Raw genomic sequence first — 13,114 nt, 5'->3', positions numbered from 1 at the left:
TATTACATTCTTCTCCTTACGAACCGTACATTGTATGTATTTAGTTTATGATGTCTTATGCTGTAAAACTAACTGTAGAACCTGGTTCCTTATATTTTCTTCTGCAAAAAAAAAAAAAAAATAGAATCACATTATGTGAATTCATACAGAACACAGTCATCTCATTCCTCTCGGGATTGAATGGCCCTCAGTAAAGCCAGGCGCCCAGGCTGAAGTGTAAACTGGTCCATGTGCTCGGGGCAGTGGCACCCCCTGAGAGCTTGTTGAAAATGTTTCATTCCAGGCCCTAACCCAGATTTTCTGAGTTAGAGTCTGCATTTCAACATGACGTCCATGTGATTTGGATGCATGTTAATATTTGAGAAGCACGGTAGAGCTGGGGCGGGCCCCACTGCTTGTCCGGGAACACGGCACACCCCATCAGCTACGCATCGCCTGTGGCTCTTTCTGTGCTTTGTGGCAGAGTTCAGTCACTGCAGGGGAAACCATATGGCATCAGAGTCTAAACTATATACCCTCTAGTCCTTTCCAGAGGAAGTTTGTTGACCCCTTATCTCACAAAGTGGACTAGCTACATCACCAGGGAGCTTTTAAAAATGACAGGTCCCTGGGCCTTATCACAGGTCTGAAACAGGGCCTAGAAGGCAGTTTATAAAAAACACCCTGGTTGATTCTGATATGAAGCCCGCTTTAGGACTTACTGAGTTAGCTCTCCTGTGTTGGAACCTACTGGGAATCAGGAGATGGAAGTGAGAGAGCATCACATTAGACAGAAGGGGAGTGGTGTAAATGGAAGGCACAGGGAGGGTTAGGCAGGAACTGAGTAGTCCTCCTGCCACTTACTTGCTGGGTGTCCTTCATGTCTTTATGTCAGTTTGTTCAATTAATATCTGTTCAACACTGTGGCTGTAACAGTGAACAGAGTGGCCCAGCTCCTTGCCCTCATGGAGTTTACATACCAGAATGGGAAACAGACTTATGTAAGTAAGCAGTACCATGATGGAAACAAAGCATTGTAACGGGAGAGAGAATGACCAGGGTGGTAAGTAAAAGTTCTTTGAGAGAGTGCCGTTTGAGCAAGAATCCATCACACAAAGTCCTAAGGGACAGCGTCTGAGGCTGAGAGAATAGCGGATACTTCCTGAGGGAGGAACCAGTCTAGTGTGTTTAAGAAACAGGAAGGAAAGCCTGTGGGCTGGAGCATAGTGTGTGTGGAGAGGAGGATAGTGATAATGGGAGAGGAGATTTTTAAAACTCGTGTTGGACCTTTTAGGATAAAGAAGCGAATTTTATCCCAAATGTTGTGGAAAGTAAGGGAGTACTTCAAAAAGTCTTTAAAAAGACTCAGTTGTGTAGAAAACAGACCAAGGGAAGCAGAAGCAAGAGGCTAGTTTATCTTACAGTGGCGCCGGTGAATGCTGCTGGTGGCATTGACCGCGGTGGCAGTAGTGGGTGGTGGAAGTTGGACGATCCTGGAGATCCTTGGATGGCTGTGCTGACAGACTGAGGGGGAGGGTAAGGAAGGGGAGCACAGGTAACTCGGAGTCTCTGGCTTGAGCAGCTCGGACTGCACTGCCCTGGCTGGGCTGGGGAAGACTGAGACAGGAGCAGGTGTGGGTCGGGAAGGAGGGAATCAGGAACAAAGTGTGTTTCGGACAGCCAGTGGCCATGCTGGCCGTTGGCACTTAGGTGGCGTTTAAAGTCATGGGATTGGGGCGATCCCTACAGGAAGACCTGGAAGACAAGAGCTGAAGACTGAACCTCAGGCTACTCCAGCAATTAGACATCAGCAGAAAGAGGAGGTGCCAGCAAGTAAGGCTGTGAGTGACATGCCAGTGAGGGGACTACCCAGAAGTGTTCAGTGTCCTGGAAGCCAAGTGAACAAAGAAAATGATCAGCTGTATCAAATGCTGCAGGATGTCAGATAAGATGAGGACGTTGGATTTGACAAGTGGGAGGGTGTTGGTAGTCTTAAAAAAAATCAGTTTCCATGGAATGGTGGGGAATAGAGTAGGCTGAAGAGAAAATTTGAGATAAAATGGAAACAACTTGTATAGTTCACTCTTTATGACAGTTTTGCTTTGGAAGAAGAATGGGGAAACTGGGTGGCTACTAAGCAGGGTATGTGTGCTGGAAGGCAAGTTCGTTGGTTGGTTTGGGTGGGTGAGTGGTTGCTTAATAAGATGGACAATAATTTTGGTGGGCTTTTAAGCTGATTGTTATAATCCAATAAAGAGGGCACATGATCCTTCAGTGAATGAGAAGGGATGGGATCTCAGGAACTAGACAAGGTGGGGGGGGGGGTGCTCAGACAGCAACCGGGATGGTTTGCCCATTGCGACAGGAGTGAAGGCAGAGCCTGCGGATACAGGTGCGAGTGGGTTGGTAAGTCTATGAGAGGTATGATCTGTAGTTCTTGTCTGATTGTTTCTGTTCTTAGTGTAGAGGAAGACCATCAGTTGAGTTAGAGGAACTTCAGGATGAAGGCATAAAATAGCCATCTCAGACGGGGAGAAAGGTAGTCAGTAGGAATGTAGGGTGGGGGAGCAGGGCTGTGTGTCCACAGAAGTTTCCTGAGCAAGAATTTAAATGGCGCCAGTGTTGATGATTGTGTATCATTTGTCCAACCACCTGTAGCTGCTTGGTTGCAGGCACAGATTAATTGGTTTAACTTGGAGCCTAAATTTCCTTGTTCTAAAATGGGAATAATATTTCCTTCGGGGGCTAATTTTAAGAACTAAACAAAAAATTAAGGAAAGAACTTTTGCACAATGTTTGAGTAAGGTTTTAAAATTTACAATTCTATCACAAAATCTGGGGCTTGTATACCACTAGTCTTATGGATAGAATTTAAAGAGCTCCACTTTGAGAGTTGTGGGTAATTCACTAATATTAAACCTGTGGGGAGAAATTTGGCTCCTTATATATTGTCGACTGATATTTCTGCCATAATAGTTTCCCAGAAAATCCTAGGAGTATGACCAGAAAAGAATGTACTCTCACAACTGTGCTTGAATTTCAGAGGCAAGTGCAAAAACCTGTGATGGTGTACAGTGTGCTTTTGAGGAGCTTGTTGAAAAGATCATTCAGACGCCTGGACTGTGGGAAAGTGAGAACCAGAACAAGGGGATGAAGCTGACACACAGGGAAGAAGGCCAAGGAGGTGGGGCCTGCGGCGGCTACTGCTCTGTGTTATAAACTCTGGGAAGTGCCATCTCTTGCATATTTGATCACATAGTGACATCTTTCTGTACATAAACTCTGTAACTGCTATTCTAGGGACCTTGCGGTTTGCACATACTTGTTTTGTATCATGGCAGTAAATACTTGCGAGAAATCCCACTCACCGACTTTCCCAGGTAACACGTTACGGTACGGCATGCACAGTCTGCAGTTTTTTATGTAGCATAAGATAGGTGTACCTTTATAAGTACATTTGATTTTATGATTTACGTTCATCATGTGATTTAAAAAACCCACCTATCTAGTATATGTTGGTCCAAGGTCTACTTTTGGCCTCCTTTTCGCTTCAGTCCTCCCGTCAGTTACTGACGAATCGGTACACAGAACTCCCAGGCCCACTGGGAGATAAGCAGATGTCGTCAAGCCTGGCCGGTTTGCCTTCAGGAATAGCAAAGAGCATGCTTCTACAGCTTCTCTAGGACGCTTGCTGACAGGGTCTCTTCTAGTTGTGAGCAAGATTCTCTTGACAGGTCGCAGTCCAGTCCAATTTATAATTAAATCTCTGTTCTGATGATGCTTCTAAAACCGCATTTATGTGTTAAAGAAGCTTGGTCTTACTTTGAATTTACTTCATTGAGTAGCTCAGTTGCTTAACTGGTGTTTTAATTCTGTGATTTGTACGTGGGCTTCATGACCGTTGTTGTGGGATTTCCATTTACGTGGTATTTGGCAGAATGGCAATAAGGTTTCCTCCCGTTTCGGTTTTGGAAGGACAGCAATAGTGTGTTTTATGTAATTCATGTAGTACTTAACACTTTTAAAGCCAGCGCCTTTTCCCATGAACGTTGGTGGGGTTTGTCCAGGTACCTCAGTTGTAGCTTGTATAATGTTAATGAATGTCTGTATCCTGTGACTTCCGTAAATGGCTAGTTGATATTCATAAATGTATTTCTGCATTTTGAGGGTTGAGGGTAAAAACACTAAACTGTAATTTGAGAAAGGCATATTGCTTCAGATTTTCACATTGTGGGAAAGTACTGTTGTAATGGAAATCTTGGCAACTCACTGTAACGAGCAGTCAACAGTTTATCAAAACCAACTTGTACAGACTAATAAACCTTTTCCACAGCATTCAGTTTTCTAACCTCTTGCTATTGTATATTGTAGATTTTTTTTTCATTCGTATGTTATTTAATTTACACTGATCTCTGCTCTTTTAAACCCCCAGATAAGTAATTTGTCCTTTCAGGCAGATCACTCTTAATACCCATCGGTAAGATTAATAAGAAATACTCATTTCTGGGCAGTTTGTTCTCTGTATACAATTGCAAATGATAAACATTTTTGTGAGTCGCCTTTGCAATACATGTGATAATTGAGTTACTTCAAGTTGGGTTCTTTCTGAAATGTACATCTTCATATGAGAAAACCTCACATTCTACATGCTTCACACTTGTTAGACTATGTTACATGTGATTAAAGGTTTAATACATTATGTATTTTTTTTTTTACTGTTAAACATATATACTTTAATGTTGGAGAAAGATAGCTAACACATGTACTTATGATTTGTTGTTACATTAAAACTGTAGATTTGTATATTTATGTACACATTTGTGTAGTTTCTATATTGACAAGACATTTCTGTTTATTGCTGTTTGCTCCTTGAGTTATATAATAATCTTTCTGTGCATTGGATTGTCTTGATTTGATCAGAATTTGGATACATCTGAGTCATTTAACTTTTAAAAACCAATTTTGTTTGATAGATTTATATTGTAACTTTTTACAGTTTTTGAATAAATATAGCCTGCTTTCCCTAGATGCATTTGTGCAGGAAGTGTTATACATTTCCCTACTACTCTCATCAGCTGAGGAACTCCTGAGTATAATATTCAGATTCTGTTAGCTATTCTGTTACTATTGTTACACGCTTATTTCACAGCATAGGTTTCCTAAGCGCAGTAATAGTGATATCTAAAATTAGTCACTTAAGTAACAGAATTTTGTCATTTCTCCATTTCTCAAATCACTTGAAGTCATTTTTAAAGTGCCTTTTACAGATAGTGCAAATGAGAGCAATTAGAATATAGTATTTTGAGTTCTAGAATTACTGACATAGACCTAAATCAAACAAATAGCTGTTCAGTTTATATTAATAGTCGACATTTATTGAAAGCTTACTTGGTGTCAGGTGCTGTTCCAAGTGCTGGATCACCTCATTCAACCTCACAGCACCTGAAGAGGTTGGCTGGTACTGCAATTACGCCCGTTTTAAAGATGAGATGAATGAAACAGATACGTTTAGTAACTTCCCAAGGTTCACAAAGCTGATCGGTGATGTCAAGGCGTTTTCACTCCTGCGTCCACGCTCTTAGCCACCTACCAGCTTTTTGCTTTAGTGTGGCAGGCGTATCATTCTTTGTTCTGTGTAATAGGCATTTACAACCTGTAAGTTATTTCAGGTGTTTTGGTTATAGAGTCAATCCCACTGATGTAAACCAGCCATGTAAGTCATTTGACCTAAAAGTTAAGGTGGTGGAGTAGGTGGTCTCTTCTATTTTCTCACGGTGGAATGAAAATCCTTGACTTAGAAAAGATACAAAGTCAGGGGACTTAGGGCACCTTAATTTCCTGTTCGTAATTGGACATGAGAAAATATATTAAATCCGGGAACAGCCTTTTTCTCAAATTTGAAATCTAGGGGATGTTTGCATTTGGAGAACTCAATTGCCATCTACAGAATCACACCTGACGTTGGCTTTCTAATTGAATGCAGTCAGATTGGAGTTAATTTTTGGTTCATTATAGTTTGCATAGTCAGGAAGTAGCCATGATTCTGTTCTAAGTGTAGGAGTGGCTCCGTAGGTCCTAAGAGACTCCTTGTGCCACGACTGACTCTCCCTGTGGGATGGCACACACCTACCTTGGATCTGTAAGATCTATAAATACAGGTTAGTGTGTATTTTTTTCTAACATTTTCAGGTGAACTGGGATAATCCTCTAAGAACTGTAGACAGTAAGTCTTCTCCGTATTCAAGCATTACGCTTCTCTATCTTGGGGTCCACTTCACCAGCCATTCCTAGGAAGAGTTTGTGCTTCATGTATCTTCCCTTGTAGACATAGGAGTCAAAGCATTTAATCACTTTTAGAAGATATTATGCTAGTTCTGACCCCAGCTGTGCTGACGGGTGTCAACTATAGACTTCATGCTGGATTTTGTCTAGAAATGTTGAAAGAAAGGAACAGAAAGAAATAGGCAAAGTCAAGACTTGGAGCAAAGGAATGATTTACTCAGGATTCTTATTTGGGAACCTCGATCAGGTTGGAGAGAAAAAAATGTAGACAACTTTTGTTACATTTTAGGGCTTTAAATTTTACTATTTGTTGCTGGGTTTTTTTTTTTTTCCCCTCCATATTTAGGAATCAGTAATGTTTCTGATTGTGGTGTAAGTTTGCTTCAGCGCCTCTTAGTTCCAGCTCTTTTGTCACGTGTTTCCATTAGTGTGAGCTTCTGCTCTCAGTCCTGCCCCCTCACCATCTCTCTCACACAAACAGTGTTTTTCTTTTTCTTTTTATATTAACCTGATAACAAATTATGGGATTTTATTTGTATTTCTTTGATGACTAGTGGGGTTGAGCATTTTTAATATTTTATTGGATATTTATATTATTTTTTTATTCATTGCTGACGTGTGTTGTGGTTGCCTATCCACATCCACTTTCTTTTCTCACAGTACTGCGCATTTTTTCTTTGGACACCTGTCCCCCATCACCACACATGCAGTTTGGATGGGATTGTCACACCCTCAGCTCTAGAGCTGGCCTCGTTATTATTAACCCATGCCACTCCCCGCAACTCCCCGTAGTCAACGGCTTGGGGATGGGCACCTGGCCCACGTCAGGCTACTTAGTTACAGGATGTTTACTGAGGCTTCCTTAGGAGCTGCGGGAGAAGACACCTTCTTGGAGATAGTGTGGTGTGAGGATTCGTACTCTGAACTTGCTGCGGCCAGTTTTTCTAATTTAAAGGAGCCAGTCTGAGGCAGTACCAAGAAAATGAAAAGGAGTCTTAAGTTGAAGCCTTGATGCCATCTGGAGCCTCTGGATCAAACTGGACCTGAAGTTGGTGCTATTTCTGGACTTTGCATTTCTGTGAGCCAGTAAATTCCATTTTTGTTTAAGCCAGTTCAAGTTGGATCTTTCCTTGTAACCACATGTGTTCTGTCTATGGTCTTGTAGGGGCTGTTTGTACATTGAGTTTGATATGCTGATTACTATCACTTGAAAAGCCATTATTCTTACGTGACTGTTAGTATTTTAGTGAGGTTACTTTCATGTATTTCTTTGTGGAGAAACATACATATAAATGAGCTAATTTTGTAGATGTAATGTTAAGGACTCCTTATTTTATAGGGTCTCATGGGTTTTTGTTTGTTTGTTTGTTTCTATTTTGGTTTAATAGGAAAGTCTATAACAATTTACAAGTCTACTAGCAATACGTGAGGGGGTCGGTTTTCCCCCGGCATTCTCCGTCAGCAGCAGGATGTGTTCTCAGATTTTTGCCACTTTGATGTTTATAAGGTGTTTGCTTACTTTAGTTTGCGTTTTCTGCAGAGCATTTTTCATGTTTATAGGCTATTTGGAGTTTCTCTTTTTTGAAATGATTATTCATATCCTTTGCCAGCTTTTCTGTTCAGTTTTTTCCTGGTTTTATTATGTTACATGAGCTCTTTGTATGGTACGAATAATAACCTATATACGTATGTTTCAAGCATTTGTTTCTAACCCAATGTTTGTTTTTCAGTTTGTTTATGCTGTGTTTTTTCTTATAACTCATTTAAAAATATTTTATACCTTTTGGCTTCCTCAGCTCTTCGACTGTACATAACAGTACCCTTAACCTCTCCTGAGATTTTTGTTTTATTTTTTCTTTTAAATCCTTAATAACTTGGAATTCACTTTTGCTTATGACGCAAGGTAGAGGGCCATCTTGTCCTTCATAGGGTGGCCAGTTGGGCCAGTACTACATATTGAATAAACGTTCCTTTCCCCACTGGGCTGAAATACCACTTTTGCCCTAGATAAAATTCCCGTAAGTGCTGGAATTGACTTTGGCCTTCTTCACCTTGGAAGGTTGTGGATTTCAGTGTAATTGGTTTTCTTTAATCCTGTCTTTCAGTTTTGCTTTAAAGAAACATTCTTAGAAGGGCTTAGTGAGTTTCAAAAGACTGCTGCAAGAGGGCTGGCGAAACAGGTTTTTGGTGATACTGGCTTACAGTGTGTTTGTGGCTGATAAGGCAAGTCCTTTCTCACTCTGTTTCAGTTTGGTGTTTTTACATGAGTCTTTCACTATATCCTTTGCCTGTTTTTCCTTTTTGTGGTTCCTTTTCTAAACAGAGGAGTTCTTTCTAAAATGTGATGGGGATATTAATCTTTTCTCAGTAATCTCTGTTGCTGAAGTCTCCCAATTAGTGGTTTGTCTTTTGAATTTGTTTGAAACACTGCATAACTTAAAAGTTTTTTAACTAAAATTTTAATCATTTTAATCAATTTGTAAAAGCTGGGATTCTAGTTGGAATCACATGATAAATACTTCTACATTAATTCTGAGAAAACCAATACTTTAATGATAAGATTTGCCATTAGGAAATGGGATGTCTTTCTGACTATTCAGATTGTATACTGTTTTTTATATTTATAGTTTTCTTTACATAGGTCCTGAACCTTCTTTTTGAAAACTTATTCCTGAGAACTTGTTTTTCCCATTAGTGTGAGTAGAACTGGTTTTCTCCTTTTAGAATCTGTGTAGTTGTTGCTAATAAGGAGAAGCTATTGACTTTCCTCTGTATCCAACTGACTGATCCATTTGGTGCTTTGGATTAAACTAAGGTTTCTTTAGTTTTCTAGGTAAAATAGAAAAAAATAATTTGTAATTTTAGTATGTATATTTGTTTGGAGGAAATTGCAGCCATCTGTTGTGTTTCTGATATCATTCTGAATCTGTTTCCTGACAGACTGTTGGGAGGAAACTGCTCATTTCACAACTGCTGCTGAGGTCTGCACACTCCAGCCGTGGGTGAGGCAGCTCACGGCACGTGCGGCTCCCCCGGGGCCGGGGCCAGGGCTCTTCCTGGATTCCCATAGGCCAGGCTCGCCCCAGCGTCTGCCTCTTTCCACTGTTCCCCATTTGTAGTCACAGTGAGACTGGACCCTTGTTTCTGTTGTTGCGAACTTCATTTTTTTTTTTTTTGCAAGATTCATAAAACTGAGGAGATTCTTTTTCTACATGCTGGAATACTTTATTTTAAAAATGGGTATTGCCTGTTTGTTGGAAGTTTCCTAGAAGTGAGTAGAGCATAATGTTCAGGAGTGTGGCCTTGGGACTCAGAGTGAACTCATACCCCAGCTCAGTTTTACTGCTGTGTGATCTTGGGCCCATTACCTAACCTTCTTGGGTCTCAGTTTCTTCATATTAAAAATGGGACAGTAATAGTCTCAACACTTTGTAGGGTTGTTCTAGGCATTAAATGAGGAATGTAAAGGCTGACAGTGCATTTCAAATAAGTGTTAGCTGTTGTTATTAGCATATTGTGGTTATTGGTCTTCTCAGTTTTTCTATTGCTCCTTAAGTCAGTTTTTATAATTCACACAGAGAAAACAAAGTGGCTTTTTTTTTCTTTTGAGGTTTAAATTTTTTTCTGGACCAGAATTGTATATACTCACTCAAAAATTATTTTTCTAAGGTTATAGTTTCTCATTCCATGTGTGTATATCTGTATTTTCCTTTCGCAGGCAGTTTGTGTGGTCTTTTTAACAGGCAAAAAGGTAGTCTAGAACAGTGAACTGGGAAGGAATGATGTATTGATTTCCAAGCAGAGCAGATAAATGCCGATGAGGCACCTGTTGAGAATACCGCCTGGTTCCCTGCCTTGCAGAGCCCCGGATGTTGACAGCCGGCCTCATGTCAGGCTGCACCTGTGTCAGGAAGGCGTACAGGCTCCTGGCTGCAAGACAGTTGTTGTTTTTAGATTCGTGTTCCTTTATGCATGTTTGCTTTCCCATGTGTCACGCTCATGCCACCTCCTTTAGTTAAACACAACCAACATCTAAGTTTTCCCTAAACAGCGCTCATAAATCTGCGGTGCCGGATAGACAGCATAACCATGTATGTTAACAGACATGTCTGTTTACACTTAACCTGTTGCACAGTTCACTGTTCGTTAACAGAAAAACGAATACGTCACTTGAACCAAATGATTATTTCAGAGTCATGATACCAGTAGAACTGCCAACCATGAACCTACTAAGATGTCAAAACTCACTTACATCCTTTCTGACCTTAGGTGTTTACCTGCTATGGATGTACAGTCGTGTGTTCAAATTATTTGGATAAATTGTTTTTTTCTATGTGGTTGCATTCTCCTATTTGATATAAGTTCATTTGTTTCTGCTTATATAATTTTAGGGTTTAGTGTTTTCATCATTTTTAATTTATTTAATCTTTTGAATAATTAAATTTCCCACGGCTCAAAAGTCAGTACCCGAGGGGGCAGGGTGTAGCTCCATGGTAGAGCGCATACTTAGCAGGCACAAGGTCCTGGGTTCAATCCCCAGCACCTCCATTAGAATAAATAAACCTAATGCCCACCCACCCAAAGCAAAACAAACAAAAGAAGTTAATACCATATAAGGTGCTGAGTCAGAGGTCATGTTCCTAAACCTGTCAACTGACCTCGCTGCCCTCCCCCTAGTCATTATTACTAGGTTCTGGTTTATCCCTCCTGTGTTTCTTTTTGCAAAAGTTACGCAATATTCTTCTGTCCTTTTCTTACACAGAACGTAGCATACTACACACTCTCTTGAATCTGGTTGAGAATACTGCCTGGTTGAGAATACTGTTTCGTTTACCTGTGACCTGAACTCCATATACCATCAGTCAGTGGAACTCTCCCTCAGTCTTTTTTTTTATGGTTGCAGGCCCTCTATTGTGGATTTCACCCTTTATTCAACCAGTTGCCCGTGAATGGACAGTGAATAACCTTGTGTGTTGTTTCGTATGTGCGGAGGATGAGGTCTGAAGGCAATTTAAAAATTTTTTATTGAAGCATATTTTACAGTAAACGAATGCACCCACTTTAGGACTATATTTTGATGGGTTTTAATAAATATATACCCTTATGTAACCACTATCACAAAACCTGGAACATTCCTATTACCAAGGACATTTCCAGAAGTTCCCCTGTGTACAGTGTTTGGTCCCCTCCCTCCTGCCTCTACGATACCTGACACTGCTTTCTGTCTCTCCCCCAGTCCCCTCTCCCCACTGGTAAGTACTAGTTTGGTCTCTTTATCTGTGAGTCTGTATCTTTTTTGTTATATTCACTAGTTTGTTGGAGGTTTTTTTTAGATTTCACATATACGTGATCAGTCGGGTTTTTTTTGTTTGTTTTTTGGGGGGGGGTTTGATTAGTGAGGTCAACAGGAAATTATTGATAGGGGGAAAATGGTAGAACTAAAGGATGAAAATAGTAGAACCAAAGGATGAGTATTCCCACTAGGGTGAAATATTTTAGAATGGATATATTAAGGTAAGTGAGCTGGAAAGATAGTCACTAGCAGAGAGATGCTTGACATTGAGCTTTGGGAGCACATTATGGTTATAAACACACATGGATGCTTGAGATGGGGTGGAGGCTGGAAGTGAAGAGACCAAAGCACTAGATGGATCATGGGTGTTTCTTCAGTCAACAGGTGCACAGTTGAATAAGTTCTAGACTCTGCTCTGCTCCACAAATGTAGTCCCTTGCCAGAATCACAGTGACTGGATTTACAGTGTATTTATAAATCAAGCTCTCTCCCTCACTGTTTTTTTTTTTTTAACAACAAATCTTGGCAATCAGTTTATCCAGTTACAAAATGAAGTTTTTTGGAATTCTGACAGGAGCCTTATTATATTTATATATTAACTTATAAACTGACATTTTAAAAAATCTCCCTACCCTGAAACATGGCGTATCTTTCCATTTATTGAGTTCCTGCTTTATGTCCTTCAATAGAATTTTAGAATTTCTTCATATACATCCCCAAGTTGTATTTGTTCTTGTGTTCCTTGGCATTTTATTGTTACTGTGGTATATCAAGTTTTTTTTTTCTTATTTTTCTCTGTAATAAAGAAAAATTACTTTGTTTCTTATAAATAACATTTACTGAATTTGTAATTAATACTAGTCTATGCAGTGTTTATTTCTAGGTTCCTAATAATATATGTGAGTTCAAGATGATTTTGTCTGATTCTGATTTTATGACAATAATATTTTGCCTTATATGTACTATTTGCTTTTTTAAAAAAATTCAGTAAATAGTTTCTATCTTAGAATATTGGTTTACACTCATACTTTTAATATTTTAATTAAAATATTAAATATTTTTTCAAATTCTTTTTGGCCACCTATTGATATAAACAAATGATTTCATTGCTTGGCTTAATGTAAGGAGTCATGTTGAAGATTTCTTGTTTTGAAGCCATCGTTACATTCTTGGACTATATCTTACTTATCTGAATTGTATTTTTAAAAAATACTCCACTTCATTCAACTTACTCATACATTTGTAACTTGCATCTGTAAGCTACGTGAAGGCACAAAGTAAATCTTGTAAACTGATCCATCTTCAATAAATGAAAAAGCCAAACCCAGGTTCTGCTGAACATGTGCTCATGGAGCAGGCAAGTGAGATTTCTTCATACTTCTTTCCTTCCTGCCTCTGCTGCCTCACTCAGATTACTTCATGAAAGGCTGCATTTGACAAAGGTGTCAGATAAAAAAGCACTGCAAAAACAAAAACAAAAACAAAGGAAAGTACCTAGAAAATGGCAGCGCATACATAGAATTGTGCTGTCCCACTCTGTCCCACAGCTTTCTGGGGGTT

The 13,114-nt window shown here is 39.7% G+C and overlaps 1 protein-coding gene across 1 annotated transcript in view; it reads left to right on the top strand.

Annotated features, from left to right (window-relative positions):
• RAB18 (RAB18, member RAS oncogene family) overlaps nucleotides 1-5,007 on the top strand; it is a 35,249-nt gene extending 30,242 nt beyond the window's left edge. Inside the window, exon 7 of the mRNA XM_010959404.3 lies at nucleotides 3,023-5,007. Coding sequence (XP_010957706.1) covers nucleotides 3,023-3,198 — 176 coding nt within the window. The 3' untranslated portion in view covers nucleotides 3,199-5,007. The remainder of the gene's footprint in view (nucleotides 1-3,022) is intronic.
• The last annotated feature ends 8,107 nt before the right edge of the window (nucleotides 5,008-13,114 follow it).

The sequence above is a fragment of the Camelus bactrianus genome, chromosome 35 (assembly GCF_048773025.1).
Source record: "Camelus bactrianus isolate YW-2024 breed Bactrian camel chromosome 35, ASM4877302v1, whole genome shotgun sequence".
Lineage (NCBI taxonomy): Eukaryota > Metazoa > Chordata > Mammalia > Artiodactyla > Camelidae > Camelus > Camelus bactrianus.
The sequence above is the reverse complement of the archived record's forward strand: the minus strand, read 5'-3'. Positions and strand labels throughout refer to the sequence as shown.